Source organism: Lycorma delicatula, chromosome 1 (genome assembly GCF_047948215.1).
Source record: "Lycorma delicatula isolate Av1 chromosome 1, ASM4794821v1, whole genome shotgun sequence".
NCBI classification, from domain to species: Eukaryota; Metazoa; Arthropoda; class Insecta; order Hemiptera; family Fulgoridae; genus Lycorma; species Lycorma delicatula.
The window spans coordinates 150,419,630-150,436,580 of NC_134455.1; the positions used below are offsets into that span (position 1 = coordinate 150,419,630).

The 16,951-nt window shown below is 28.5% G+C and overlaps 1 protein-coding gene across 6 annotated transcripts in view; it reads left to right on the forward strand.

Moving 5' to 3' along the window:
* Positions 1-16,951, forward strand: part of LOC142324100 (uncharacterized) — a 363,200-nt gene that overhangs the window by 220,240 nt on the left and 126,009 nt on the right. For 5 of the 6 annotated variants that reach the window (XM_075364751.1, XM_075364759.1, XM_075364778.1 and 2 more), the window contains 2 exons: positions 5,477-5,610; positions 8,586-8,633. In XM_075364751.1, the coding sequence (XP_075220866.1) occupies positions 5,477-5,610; positions 8,586-8,633 (182 nt within the window). The remainder of the gene's footprint in view (positions 1-5,476; positions 5,611-8,585; positions 8,634-16,951) is intronic. The other variant, XM_075364768.1, reaches the window with a different exon arrangement.

Below are 16,951 nucleotides of genomic sequence, written 5' to 3' on the forward strand. Positions count from 1 at the left end.
ACAAAAATATTTTAATTTTAATAGTAAATATTTTAATCAATTTTGGATACCTAATAATCCAATTCCTCGCTCGCCAGGGCAACCCACTCAGACTCTTTTCCTTCATGAAAATACTGGCCTTGAAAATTGAATTTTAATTGTAAATTCATTTTATATACAGTTGAATCTCCATATAATGAACTTGATATCACGAAAACCTTGATTTACAAATTTTTTACTTCATCGTTATATTTTAATAAAATTACACATAAACTTACCTCTATTTAACATATTCAAACCTCTATATAACAAAATGGTGACATACTGCATGTTAATATAATACAGTATGTAGTAACACCATAATTTTTACTTCCTTTAATAACTAAAGGGGAAGGTATTGTAAATGCAAAAAATTTTGGTTTTCAGATTTCAATGGAAATATCCATTTTGACCATTCCTGAATCTATTTTGTTTAGTTTCGGCATGACATCTGTGCAATCACATACATATTTACATATGTAAATATAACTCAAAAATTATTACCTATAGGATGTTGAAATTTTGGATTTCAGACTGTTGTAACGTCTAGTTGTGCAACCTCCCCTTTTGATTGCAATCAACTGAATCAAAAAACCCCATAATTCAAAAAACTGGTACTTATTTTCATTGGTTCCAGAGTTATAGCCAAATGAAATTTTAATTAATGAAATATTTGCATCTTAAAAGGGAAGGCACATTGATTCAAATCTCCTTTTTTTAACTTTTTTTTTTTTAATTTAAATGTATTGATTTATTAATAATTATTAAACTATGATTGTAAAAAACGTTTTACGATAAATAATTATTCAATAATAACAATTAAAAAAAAATATCAGAAGTTATTAATGAATAAAGTTTTATATACCTTTCATTTTAAAAAAATGTGAATATGTATTTTAATAAGCATACAAGGAAATCATGTGATGTCTAAATCAGATTTTTATGAAATATTGTTTTAAAAATAATGACATTAAATTTAGTATTTTGGCATCTCTGTGTGTTTAAGGAAGTTATTCTTTTGATTTCCATATCTAAATTCTGCTTGTATACAAACACAAATTATTCTTGACAATAGTCAATGAGATGTTATTTTTATTGAACTGTTAAATCGAAAATTCCCAAAATTCTCTTATAATCCATTAACAATAAAATTCTATCAAAAGATTTAAACACATGTTTTGCAGTTACTGTCAGTCTGTACATAATCGAAAATTCCCAAAATTCTCTTATAATCCATTAACAATAAAATTCTATCAAAAGATTTAAACACATGTTTTGCAGTTACTGTCAGTCTGTACATTAAAGTAGCAGAATTTCCTGAAACCCATTAACTAAAGCAGAGTACTAGAATTACAATGCAAACTTTTATTCATTTATCTACAGTGCATAGATTAACAAGTTTGGATTGATCCAAATATGATCTTCTCAAATGATGCCATTTGCTGTATTCACCATTATATCATTGATCAACATGCTTGGTCAACCTGCTCTCATCATGTCTTCCATGCTTTCTCATCTGGCCAAAAAAGTGGTATCCAAACGAAAACATGATTCTTCTGACATACACTCATAGAATCTTCTTTCAGCATTTTGTATGCATTTAGTAGCTGATTCGTGTTAAAGACACAAAACTGAATTCGTGACATTGTTCAATATTTTTTCTATGTACATAATTACCCAACACACTTTATGCAAATGACTGGTATTCTACAACTGCAACAATCAACTTGTAATTAACATGGGAAATAGTCAACACATCTGGGTACTTGTATGCATGCAGGAATGTCACTTTGCACACTTTAAATTTCCCTGCAAAAATCAGTTGCATTAATTTTTGTATTCGTGTTTAGTGTTCTTTATTTTCTCATGGTTTGAATTTTTCTATAGTTATTTCTAAAAGATGGAATAAATTATTAGAATAAAGCCAGTTTTAATCAAATGCATATAGTACGTGAAGATTTATTTTTGCTGTACACTGCTCCAGTCTTTAATTGTTGATTTCATCAGTATTTAGTGTTTTGAATTAAATTTTACAATTAGCAGTTGATTCAATTGAAAATATGACCCTATGAGATTTTAATTACCCTTTTAATAACCCTTAGATTTAATTATATTAGCAATAATTAGTTATATTATTAGCAATAAAAAAAAGTTACATCAGAGGGAAACTGTAAGAAATATATTTCTGAGTATGAGTTGTGAGAGACCCTGTAGGGATTTGTGGCAAAACAGGTAAAAAATTAGGCAATTGCTTTCAGAATTCTTCAAGAGATTTTTCACTGCATGGAAAACTATAAATAGAAGGCTGTTCTTTGGTTTGGTCAACAGGGGAAATAAGAAGCCCAGATAGTGTTCAAAATACAAATAAAGGCATTCATTTTCAGGAAAGAGTTTAATGGTGATTTACTGCAAGTGTTGGGGATGGTTTGATAGAAGTAGATTATCATGACAGTTAAACATCTACAGTGGATCCACTGACCCACAGACATTAAAGAGAGTTTAAGGACCATTTAATAATTAATGACTCAATCATTATTTATTAGCTTATTATTTGTCCCACAAAGATTAAACTTCAGTTAATTCTCAACAATCTCTTTTTAAAGTTATGTTCTTGTTCTATTTCTTTTAACAAACTCTTAGTTGTGGTTGCTAAGAAAAACTGTTATGAAATTTAATCCAAACATGCAACTGAATTTTTACTTTTTAATTGCTTTAGAAATTTTTTTTCTGCAGAGCTTCTTTGAGTAGATCAAACAGATGAAAATCACATGATGATAAATCACAGACTATGGACTTTATATGGAAGTACTTAGCTATTTTACATTAGTTTCAACTTATACTGTTCTGTCAAGCACACATCTTTGATAACACATTACTTTTTTATAATTAAAATTTTTAACTATGGAATGATCTGTACCAATAAAAAGTTACAGACAGATATTTTTTCAATGGTTGCTCATCTGATAATATTGTCGTGTGTTTGCAGCTCAACCAGGATATTGAGAGACTAACAAACTAAAAGTTATTTATAACTTTATTACTCTAAAAACATAGACGATAAAATAAAAATAATAGTAATAACAACAATAGTAATAATAATAACAAATATATGACATACGAAATAGTAATTCAAATAAGGACAAGATTTTTTCAAGATAGTTAAACTATAAAAACCAGAATACACTATAATTTACTAAAAACATTATAATGACCGCTAAAATCTGATATTACATTAACAGAAAGATAACATTAGGAAAGTTTAAAGTTCATAAAATTCAATTCTCTGCAAATGTTATTACTTTTACTGTTTACAATAGAACTACCCTAACACTTTATGATTGAATATAATTCTGCCACTTTCACTACTGTTTACCAATAACATACTGAACAACTTCATCCTGTATTTAACCACTGTCCACACTGGAATGCTTGTGACGTACTCTTCACTTATTATTACCAAACACTTACTGATATTGCCCTCACTGAAATCGCAATGAACACGGCCTCTCAGGACTACTCACTTAACTACTAACTGTTCCCGCTGTTCCTGGCAGTATTTAAATACCCTGGCCTGCAGAATCAATACCCGCCTCATTCCTTAACTGTTGAAGTATAATAACTTTCATCGTCTGCGCTCTTACAATTCCCCATAAATTCTTAGTGCGGACCGGTAACCATTCTTGTTGGACAACAGCTGTTGGAGGTGCCACTGCCTGTATTACAAAAAACAGATTGTTTAACGAACCTGTTAGCCTGAGAAAAGGATCCGTTTTAGTTCATTTTGGATTCCTTTCAGTATTATTTTCTCATCTTTCTTCTTAATTGGAAGGAATCTGTTACCTTGGTTCATTATGCTGGTCCTGTTACAATCATTTCATCAGCATATAACTATAAGCTTGGAATGGATATTTCAGCTGTGTTCTGCATGATCACTGATCATCTTTAACATCTACATGGCTCACTTTGAAATACTCTACCTACTTAATTAACAACTTAGATAATTTTCTTACTAATGTGGTTTTTAATAATGAGCTTATTACTTAAGTGCTGTTAAAATCCTTCTTATTACAAAAAACATGATACTACGTTGTTCAATGACAGAACAATTCTCTTAAGATACAGACATTTGAAAGAACACATTTAAGTATGTTGATTTCTATACCGGCAAAATATATTTTAAAAAGACCTAAGTCAGAAATGGAGATTTTAAATTTATCTTTATTTTATCAGCTAATTTGTCTCTTAAATTTTTGAGTAGCCGTTGTTTTCTACAGAAATTATGCAAATTTCATTAAAGAAATTCCATTATTCATGGTTTACATAATTATTAAAGTTCTTTAATGCAAAGAAGTGCATTTATTGATAGATTGTTTGGTGAAGGAAAAGAAGAGGTAGAGAAATTTTTAAGTTTTAGATACTACAAGGTGGGTATAAATACTAAGAAATTATATTATGTAAAGGTAGAACAAAGAGGAGATGATTCCAGTTTTGTTATTTTTAAAGATTATTGGATTAGAAAATGAAAACCAGTAAACTGGCCTGGCTGATTACCATATCTTTTACTATTAACTTCTTTCATTGTTAGTGCCTTAAGTATAGGAGTTATTAGAATAGATAGCCAGAAAGCATGACTGTTGAGAGAAAGAGAGAGAGAGAGAGTGATGGAGATGGAGATGGCTTTCAACATTTTAAAATAAAAAACTCGATCACATTGGTCGATTTTATGTATAAATATGTATTCTTTATATGTATTGACATGTATAGAAGTTTTTTAAAGAATTTTAGAGGTTTTTTGAAGGCTTCAAATGTATTTACTGTTAAGATATTACTATTAAGTAAATTGTATCTTTGAGATTAATCAAAACATTAATAGTATAAAAATTCAAATATCTGCCAATTTAATTGAATTTGGAAAATGTATTGCTTGTTTATTACTTATACCAAGTATTACAATGATATCTCAATCCATTTTTGAGTTATTAATGTACATTTAAATTACAAAGATAGGTAACAAATCAAGATCATTTGTACAAGTGAACTTTTTTTTTATTTTCATGCCTTGAAAAGTGATGGAGTTTCAAATGATGGAATTTTTTAATCAAATAGATTGTGCAATTACAATGTGTCCAGAAAGAATTAATGTGTGTTTTGTTCATGATTGCTTACTGCTGTGTCCTCAAGGCTTACAAATTTTCTCCCAGAAACATTTTGTTTTCAGTTATTGAAAAAATGTTTAGTATTTTGTGCATTGTTTATCTAAATGTAAAAATAAAAGTAAAATGTACATTTTACTTTTTGACAAAAATTGACTTGAGTTAATTTCTGATCATAAAATTTTATACTGTCTAATTCAGAAATAATGAGTACCACTTATGTTGTAAAAAAATATGTTAATAATTATAACTATTTTATTTTAGGATGTAATATCTGTGTAAATCATTATTAAATTTTTATTCAGCAAAATCACTAGTTGCGAAAGGCAAAGAACCAGAATTGCCTACTCAGTTAATAGCAATGGTGGAAGAAATGTGCAGTCAGGGTGACCAGCTGCTTGAAGAGGCACGGCGAGAAAGAGAAGACTTACAATTACAGGTATATTTTCTTATTTATTATTATGAAAAAGAATTTTCTTTTATGTTAAAATTGGTTTTATTGAAATCCTTTAACACAAGAAATATAAAAGAATTTAAAGTTTGGTTTTTTTTTTATGTAGCATAAATATTATAATTATGTTGAAGAAAAATAAATTAATTTTCATTAATTTTGAAAAATTTTATATTATAGAAATTCTGAAAAATCATTAAAATTAATTGACAAAAAAAAGTGATATTTTAAAATAAAATATTTATTTATAGATTGCTGTAGCAAATAATTTTATAAAAACTTTTATCTTAGACATTAAGGACTAAAGTAACGAATAAGTAGTGAATGTTTTAATTAGTTATTGATTTAATTAATAGATTTATTAAAACTTGTTGATTGTGGTTTTAATATAAATTAAATACATTACATAGGAAATACTATAATTAGAAAAATAGGCCAGTGAAAGTGCCGAATTCATAGTAAATATCTGTTCATCTACTTTCAGAAAAGCAGAAAGCAAGTTAGTTATCGACACAATTTATATTTTTGTCTTAAGATTTTATTTTGGAGTACAATTGCCCCTACCCAAACATATGATACTCATGATATTACAAATCATTTTGTACACTTAGACAATTAATTACTAAACAAAGAGGAAACGTAATAGGAATTAAATATAATGAAATTACTTTTTTAAAATATGAATTTAAAATTGGTAAAAAACTGCATGATAATGATAAACACAGTTAAATATTTATACTGGTTTTTGTAACTCAGATGAAAACTTGTTTATGTTAATCACCTTTCTTGTCAGTTATTTTACATTTATAGGTTTACTTTTTTGAGGGCTTCACAGTTTCATTATTTGCTTAATTATTGCATCTTAATATGCTACCAAGTAAAACTAAGATGCATTTTTAAGAAAACTGAACAAAAATGCTGTAGTTCCATGCAATTGGATGTAGCACTTCAGTAACATTATTGAATAGCATAATTATATAGACTTTATCTTTTGTTTAAATATAATTTCTTAAAGAAATGAATTGATAATCCTCAATATCATGGTTTAAGTTAACTTTTCTTCATGAGCATCCTGTTGATCAGGTTTAAAAAGCGATAAGGATTTTATGATTTGATGACAAATGTAAGGATTTTATTGTCCTGCAAATAAGGATTTGTAAAAAAAAGATATTATAACATTGATTAATTAATAGGAGAGTTAGATAATTAGATTAAAAAAAACTCTTAATCAGTTTTATGCAAGAAAACAAACTTTCTGTTATTTTATTTTGTTTACTTTTGCCTCTCTCAAACACGTACCCAGTCATCATGACCCTAAAAGTAGGTAATGCTACCTGAATACACCAAACAATATTCCTAACAATAGATACCACAGATAAAGAAATTTCAGCATTCAAAATTGAACCTTCAAACTTCAACTTGCAGAATCCTAATGAACTACACTTCTAACTTGCCCAGCTCAAATTGTTCAACATTAAATTTAGTGTAACTCAATAATGATCAATCTTCATCAAATTTTCATATCACACATGCACTTAAGATTCACTACTATAACATATCTAAATTTCAGTGAAATTTATCTAGTGGTTTCGGAGATTTTCAAGCCACAAAATTTTATACATATGCCTATAAATAATTCTACCAGGAAACCACTATTTAAGTGAATGGTGTTTTTGTACACCTCAAACCTGTATGAATACCTGTATAAATGTAAAGAAAATTTTTTTCACCCCCTCTCCCACCATGTGACAGAAAGTAATTCTGTCACAAAAAACAATTAATTAGCAAAGTAGGTGTGGTCAGAGTAAGAAAATTTTTCATGATTATTATAATTTTAAAGTTTTTCACAGTAGGACATTAAAATAGAAAAATCTGATTTTTGTAAAAACTAGAACAAAATGAATAAAATTGAAAACATTAAGAATGATAACATATCAGAAAAAAATTAAAATGTGTTTGTTTAGACTGTAAAAGTACTTTCCCAATACACAAAATAATTTTTCCCCATGATACAAAAATACACTTTGTTGCCAGCTAATAAATTTGAAATATATTGTCAAAATCATTGTGTGCATTAAGAATTTAATTTATTATTATTTTTTCTGTAATGAATTAAATGATTTTGATATAAATAAAGTTAATAAGTATATAAGGTTAATGAATAAATACAAGCATTTCTGCAAATATAGCAGCTCCTTTTTATAATGTGAATAATTTGGACAAGTTTTTTCTTCAAGCTAAACAATTGTTTGGGTTAGGAGATAAGTAGCATGCATAAAGTGCTATGTGTTTATTTGACCAGTATGTGAAAGTAAAAGTGAAGATGTGGAATAAATAAAACTATCTGTAATTATTTTCTAAAATTTTAAAAATTTACAAACCTAAAAAAAAGTCTTATTTAAACAGAAAACAAAAGAAAAAGTCTTATTTTTAAGCTATAACATGCTGCTCTTTGAAACAATTTTGTTCGTGAAATGAAATAAATTTGTGATCAATTACGATAAGGTTAGGAATAGAAATATAAAGCATACTCTATGACTTTGCACAACTAGTGTTCATGTATGATATTTTTTTTTTAATCGTAACTGCTTTATAAAAAATCTTTTTGTGATCACTTGGCAAATTTGTTATTGTTGATTCAATTGAACCATGTTTGTTGTATAATACATAGCTTAGTTTTGTTGTTAGATAATCAAAACTTCAGATTAGAGAGTTCACAAATATAGATAGTGGTTCTACTAGCTATTTCTTTTAGTCTGTGTATATCTGTGCTTGATGTCAGTTTAATGAAACTGTATATTTCTTAAATTTTTTCTACATTCATTTTATTTTAAACACTTTTGTTTGACAGATTTGTATCCTGTCTGTATTTGTTTTAATAGTGTAACAAAAAGTAATTACAATTTTTTTAAATCCAAAATATGTACATATATTGTTTTTTTTAATATCTGTTTTTGCATTAGGGCTCATTTGACTATCCATTGTCCATTCAAAAGGTGAATACGAAGCAGGTAACTGATATTAAAGTACCCTTTAAGCTTTTATTCCTTAAAGTGCCTAGCCTACTCTACTGAATCTGCTTTTTTATAAACAGATTGGATTCTTACAAATAAAGGTTTAATAGTCTTCACAGAACAAGATTAAAAAATAAAATTAATCTGTTGCCTATACCATGGAATTAAATTACTGCATGATTAAAAACGGACTTCACAACTTTAAAGACAGATAAAAATTTATTGAGTTAACTTACAAATTTGGTTGAGGTGTCATTTCATAGAAAAACACATCAAGTTTGCCACCTAACATTCACTTTGGTTTGATATAGCTTCTGTTTGTAATGAGACATACATCCCATCTGAAGTCGATTTCATTCCAAACTGTAGCCAGCAAGTCTGGTGTTACCTCTGAAGCTGCAGCGTTAATTCGAATTCTTAACTCTACAAAATCAGCAGGCAAAGGTGGGTGGGTGCATAAACCTGATCTTTAATGAAACCCCCACAAAAAAAATCTAGTGGGGTCAAATCTGGGGAGTGAAGTGGCCATGCAAGTGGACCTTCATGACCAATCCATTGACCTGGGAATCAAGTATCCAGAAAATCTTGGACTTCTAGACAGTAGTGAGGTGGTGCCTCATCTTGCTGATAGTAATGGCGTCCATCTTGGTCATTATCGTCTAAGTGAGGAATTAGAAAATTTTGAAGTATTTCCAGATAAATGATATCATTTGCAGTTATCTCCTGGAATAAGAACGAGCCATACAGTTATTCTTTGCTTAGGGCACAAAAACACTGACCTTTGTGCTGCAAAGTTTCATGAGGGTTTTTGTTACCTCATATTCAGCAGTTATGGGTGATCACCTTGCCACTAATGTGAAACGTTGACTCATTACTAAAAATGTATCACTGTCTTCAATTCCATCCATAATTTTCACACAACTGCAGCTGAGCAAATTTGTCGTCATCTGTAATGTGTTGAACCATGGTTAGTTTGAGTGACTTCGAGTGCAAGCATTTACATAATACATGCCAAACTGTTGTTTGTGGAATGACAGTCTCACATGAGTTGATTTCTTCGGACTATGTACAAAGTTTTCTCTTTGCACGTAGTCCAAAGAAATCAACTCAACGTGCATCACATGAGAAGACTGGCTTTGGGTGTTTAACAGAACAACCTGTCTCAATGAAGGTTTGGTGCCATGAGAAAATTGTATGCCTTCGAGGAGGCTTTCTACCATACTCTCAACAAAAATTAAACTGAACTGTAGTTGCTAACTGCAAATTGTGAACCAAAACAACATACAGTGAGCACATTCTCCACCAGTAAATTTATCCACTTTTAATAACAACAGTGACAGCACTTGTGACCGAATAAACTACGTGAGTCAAAACTTGATATGTTTTGCTAAGAAATGAGATCTCAACCAAATCTATAAATTATGTAAATAAATTTTTATATGCTTTTAAAGGTTTTAAGTCCTTTTTGAATCACCAGGTATTTATTTAAATATGCTTTATCTACTCCAATAATTATAAAATATTGTTTGAAGCAGTTAAGTTGCGCAGCTAAAAATATTTTGCTTTAGCATAATTTTCATTAAGCTTTTAGTATAATTTTTTAAAAGATCATTAATTATTTTTGAGTGAAATTATTTTCCTGTTTTAATGTGAATTTTAATTGTTCTCGTAAACATAGCAGTATTTACTTATTAGCTTGGTTATACATAACTAGAATTCATTAAATTTTTTTTGTGCTTTATGCCTTTATTTTTATAAATTGCACTTGAAAAAAGAAGTGAAACCATTTTATTTCATTGAGAAAAATATTAATACAAATATAAAAACCTATGAATAGGATTTCATCTAGTTCATTCATATATGTATATATATATATATATATATATATATATATATATATATATATTTTTTTTTTTTAATATTATTTATCCTTTCAATAAAAATTGTAAAAAACTTGCATAGTAAAAACGTTTCAACTATATACTTGCTGACAATATATTACCATAGCTAATAAATTTATTTTACTGATAATTTTATGGAGTTTTGCATATGTTTCTTTATGTATGAATGAATAAAGAAAATTTTTTCATGAAAATTGTTATAATCAAATCAACTTCCTCTTTTAATTATAAATGTATTAAATATTCATCCACATTTGTTTGATACTTTGTGTTCTGCATCTTCAGAGCTTTGATTCAGTGTTTATATAATAGTGAACATTTTTCTTTGCCAGAACTCATTTGATTTATTGTTATTTTTTAGTAATTTTTTTACGGATATACATAGTTTTGATGATTACAAATATTAATAAAGGTAAATAGATCAAAAAATTCTATCACATATGCATTTCAGCTCATTTTCTGATTTTATTAGGAAAATAAACATAGAGTTTGCTGTAATTTTCTGAAATTTAAATTGATCAACAACAAGAGACAAAAGTTTTATTGTTTGTTCCTATAACAACAAAAGTGTTATGGAGGTAAAAAATATTTCTTTCATGAGGGGAAAATTAGTCCAGTGTACAAAATAGTTCAGCTAGTTTTTTTTTTTCATTTTATAATACATTATGTTTTTTTGGCAGTTGTAAATTATATGATGGTTTGGTTTTATATTATAATTAACCTTTGTTGTTATACAATTAATTTTAAACCTTTTTCTTGTTAGTGGAAGTATTTCTTAATCAAAATTTAAAAAATTTGAAATAATTCTGGTTTTCCATATTTATGTACATTTATCTCTTATAGATTTGGTTATTCCAATGCATTGGCTTTGTTGCAAAGTTGCAATCGTTCTTCCAGGATTACTTTATTAAAATCTTTGATTTTATAAAAATATCTTTGTATTACATTATTAAATGTTGTAATTGCATTCAAGTACACAATTGCTGGCAAAAGATTAACATGAAAAAGCTAAGCTACTTTATAAATAAAGCTAAGGCTAAACTCATATTTTTTTCTTTACTAATTAATATTAATGGCGTGTTTTCAGTGGTGATGAGTTTGTGATATCTAAATTTTTTTTTAAATTTTACTATCTCTTGATTTTATCCTGTATTTTACTGTGATAAATTCACTGTAGCAGTGCAATAGATGCTTTGTTGCTAAGAAGTGCCTTTTTAACTTGCAGAGCTGTTCTAAGTGCCCTTATGCTTTGTAAATGTGTAGTTGTATGTATTTCTAACATGATGTGCTTTTCATTTAAACTGCATTGCAAGTAAATTCAGTTTAGAATGTGATAACTTCTTTTGATATTGCATTTTTTCTCATTTTTTACTATTATTGCAGTGAAACCTGTGAAGCAGCCTTCTGCTTGACCTTTGAAAATATGAGTAAAAATTAATGCAGTTTCACTTTTAATCTTTTAACAAAGATGCTCAGTCTGATAGATATTTAATAATACTTTAAAAAAACAATTCTCACCTTTTGTTATGTGATTAGATTATTAGGTTTGAGATTAAGTTTAATTAAAAAGTAATTAAATGATAGTATACATTCTAAGGATAAATTATGTATTTTGTGTTGTTTAAATAATAATCCACTCCTCTTTTATGAGATCTATTTTCAAGTGTTCTCATCTCCTTTTGCTTGAATTTGATCTAATCCTTATTATAAAAAATATTTATATACAAGGTCTTTTCAAGCACTGAAATTTAAATTGCTGTAATGAAATTGTAATTCTGTTTAGCTTTGTCCTTGACAAGTAAGCCCCATGCTGTGAAAAGCTATTGACGTTAATTAATGAAATGTGCCATCTTAAATGTTACGTGTGTGCAAGTGTATTGTGTATTTCCAATTTTTTTTATGGCTGATTTTAACAAGCCTTGTTGATCTGCTGTAATGACTGGACTTTGGTCTCAAGAACGTACCTATAGATTTGTTGCATCACTGGTTTTTAACAGCTTGATGAATATTTTAACCTCATTATGTTGGTTGTAAGATGGGTTACTAGAAGATCTCAGTATGTTTGCCTCTCTGTTCCTCTATTATAGGTTTTATACAATGAATTTTGCCACTGCATAATGCATTGAGAATTGTCCTTATTTCTCTGGATCTGTTGACATAAACCAAACAGAATGTTACATTTATATCTTGTACATCAACCCTCAATTGAAATGAATGATTTTATTGACTTTCCTCATGTAAGGATCATTAGTAGGCATCTACAGATAACTCTATCACAGCAGATGCCAACTAATTAGACATCTCATTCTCAACTTCTTGAATACGTGTCCTCAACTAATCCTAACCATTTAAAATTGTTTATTCCTCTCATAGATGTAGAATATGTTTAAACTTTGATTGGATTATCACTATCAATCCTATGTTCATGTTCATGTATTATCCTATCAGTTCATGTTTTAGGTTTTATGTAGTTTGATCCAAAATTTAATGTTCAGACTTCATTTTAAAAATTTTAAAATACATGCAACATAATATTACATAAAATGACACAGATCAATAAAAATGTTAATAGAGTACACAGATGTATGGTCATTAAGTTACAACAATACAGTGTCACCTTGCTTGAGCAATCTTGTATATATAATTTTTTAACAAATCTCATAACATTGATTGCTTGATTAGTATTAGATTTTAATACTCATCAACAAACTTTGTATATGGTAGTGAATTTGTTTCTGAACTGTATGTTTTTTTATAATTTTTTTTTTTTTTTTTGTTAATGTATAGAAACATATCCAGTTTAAATTAACTGGAAAGGTTGCATTTTGAATTTTATTGAAAATCCAGTAATTTTAAATATATTTTTATTAAAGTGTGTAAATTTTTTAAAATTTATTTTTGTATGTGCTAAATATTGCATATTTATTGTATGAGGGTTATTCAGTAATTATAAATACTAATGACAGTAAAAAAAGTATTATTTATTCAATGAAAGTGAAACTTTCATTGAATAAATAAAACTACTTTTCAACACAATCCTGGCTATATTTAAGCACTTGTTCTATCTTTCTGTTAAAATAGCTTTATTATTCCAGAACTAATTAAGTGTTCATCTTGGTGTCAGCCATTCTTGTATGACATTCTTGACTTGCTAATTCTTGGATAACTTGGTACTAAGTAAAAACTCTGAGAGGACCAAACAAAAAACAAATCTGATGTGATATCAAGACTACAAGGTGGATGTGGCAACACTTTCTAACCCAACTTTTGGATAGCTTCCTATTTCTTTATAGCTGTTTGGAGGCAGGCAATGTCATCCATTGAAATAATGATTTTGAGAGAGAACGAGACTGCTTTCTCCGTATTGTGCATTTCACTTTACTTTCTATCTACTCTATCTTCTTTACTTCTATGTACTCACTCTTGATTGTACATTGTTCTTCCAAGTAGTTGAAATAAATTGGGCCTTTATTGCATCAAAACACCGTTAACATCACTTAACCAGCTGATATATAGGTTTTGAGTTTTTTTTCACCTGGTGGGCAAATTTGTTGTTTCCATTTCATACGCTGATGTTTGGATTCCAGCTCAAAATGAAAAATCCAAATTTCAACAAAAGTTGTTATGGAAAAAAAAGCTTTACCTTCCACTAAAAATCATTATTTAAGTTCTGTATAAATGTTAATTCAGGTGTCTGTGGTTTTGAGTCAGTTGTCTTGAAACCCATCTTGAACACATTTATAATTCAGCTTATCTTCATGGATAATGGGATCAACAGTTTCAATACTTACCCTACAAATTTCAACATTTTCCTAAATTTTTATGTGTCTTTATATTTTCTGCTACAGTGATGAAAATCATTGTCAGTTTTTCTGCCTGATTTAAACTGTTCAGCCTACTTAAAAATATTTGCGAGGTTATTAAACTTTTTACCATACTGCTTTAACATTCTCAAATGAATTCCAATAGGTTTTACACCTTCAATAAACAAAAATTGTATACATTGCAATCACAATTTATTTGTAATACAATTTCATTTTCATTACACTTTATTTATATTGTATTGCTTATTTCAAACAGAGCCGACATTTTTAAATAACTAAAAGAGGTTATAGTAAAGGAAATATTTTTGAGAAGCTGATATTTTCTCTGCCAGGGGTGCTAATTTGATTATCTGACAGTTTCAGTTTATTCTATTAAATAGTCTGTCCACTCCAACCATTTGTCTCTTCAGTTGTTGAATGAACCTCTTACATATACAGGCATGATCAGTAGGAAAATGCCACCTCCTTGCTGGAAAATTAACCTGAGAGAAGCTGTTTTGGAAGTTACTTGAACATTTTCTAAAATATTTTTATCATTTATTTATGTAATTTCTCTTGGAGAATTTCACAGGAGTTCATCCTGAATTGTTTCTTCAACATGCTTATTGATATTATATAAGTTACTAATTTATAAAATTAGAGAGTGATGAAATTTTCTCTTAAAAGAAAATGTTGTTGTTTATGAATATAAGTTAATATTAAGTTGCCTTTCAGAGATAAAGAAGCCTGTAAGCCAGAAAATGCTAAACTAGGAAATTCTCTGTTTGAATCTTGGTCAGACTTGGAATTTTTCACTTATTAAAAAATCCTTCTTATAAATAAGCAACTGTAACTGGACATCAACCTGTATTTTCTATGTGGATATAAGTAGATATACAGAGGGTTTCATTTGAATCGCCCTAGGCAATTTTTTTTGTAAACTATGCACAATACAAAAAAAATGACCTAAACAAAAGTTACTCAGATTGGAGGGGGGGACACCTCATTCTGACTTTGGATTTGATTTGAACTTGACTTTATTTTGAGGTTAACAGATTTTTCAAATTAAATTACCTACTTTTGATCCTACCAATGAAAAGAGCAGAAAATTTTACATTGGAATATGTAGTCACACATATAACCTTGGACCTTTTTTGAAGTCATACAGCTTAACCATCAGAGATAGTGCTATACAATAAAGTCATCTTTATCGTCTTTCCCATAGTTTGCAAGATAAATGGTGTGGAATATAAATATTTTAGGAATGTTGTATCACCTTCAAAAAAGTAACTCATAACACTATCTCTGATGGTTAGCCATGTGACCTTCAAAAAAGGTCCAAGGTCATATGTGTGATAACAAATTCTAATGTAAAATTTTCAGCTATTTTCATTGGTGGGATCAAAAACGGCCATTCCATTAAAAAACTGTGTATTAACCTTGAAATAAGGTAAAATTATAATGTCATCATAAAGTTTCCCTCTCCAATCTGAATAACTTTTGTTTAGGTAATTTTTTTTTTGTAAGTAGCTTATGAGAAAATTGCCTGGGGTGATTAAAATGACACACCCTATATAGACTGCAGCAATGAAACATTGCATATAAAATTTCTGTTATTTAATGTCATTCAAAAATGGAATTTTTGAATTTCGTTTAAAAAGCCTTCAGATGATAATTTTGACACCTTAGTAAATGGATGTGAAAAAAAAGAAAAGAAAACCATTTATAAATGACCCAAAAGAATTTCTATTAAGATCATATTAGTGTTGGTGAAGTTCATAGTGGACAACTGTAGGCAGGTGTCCACTATGAACTTCACCAAATTATGATTTTATCGATTGTTTTCAGAGTTAGATAAGAGAATTCTTTAAGAAAATAGTGTCAGAAAGGAATATGAGTGAGAAGTTGATATAATACTCTTTTAAAACTTATGAAAATCCATTATTTTGTCAACAGATTGTTTGAAAATGTTTGCGCCAAGAAAGAAAATACAATGGCACTACTGGGGAAACCTTATCAGTATAAGTAATCAAAATAAAAATTTTGTAAAATATGATCACAGGAAACATATGGTGTTTTTACTATGATTTACAAACAAAGCATCAGTCATTGGAAAATATCCTCTATCACAAAAATGTCATTTAAATAGGGAAAAGAAAAAGTAAAAAAGTTTTTTTTTTTTAATTTGTAGTTTTATTGTTCATAAATGAATTCATATAACAAAGCCAAATAGTAAACAAGGAAGTATATGTTGATGTCATTTATTGTCTGCAGAATGCAAGTCAGAAGGAAAATTCTGAAGAATGGAAAGGATGACATATTTTTTTTACATGACAGTACATCAGTATATTGATGCTGGTCAAAAATACTCTGCTGTGATCATGCTGCTCAGCATGATGTAATGTTTCTGGAGCACTTATATTTTTGTGACTTGTAAAATTACAGAATACATTCAGTAAGTCTAAGAAGTCCCTGTATGTTTAAACAGATATATGTTATGAACTTTGTACATATTTTTAGTCCATATGCATTTGTACATGCAAAATATATATCCAGTAGATCTGTTTGCACCCTCATGTAGAAAGCACAGAGCTGCGAGTCTCAATGTTCA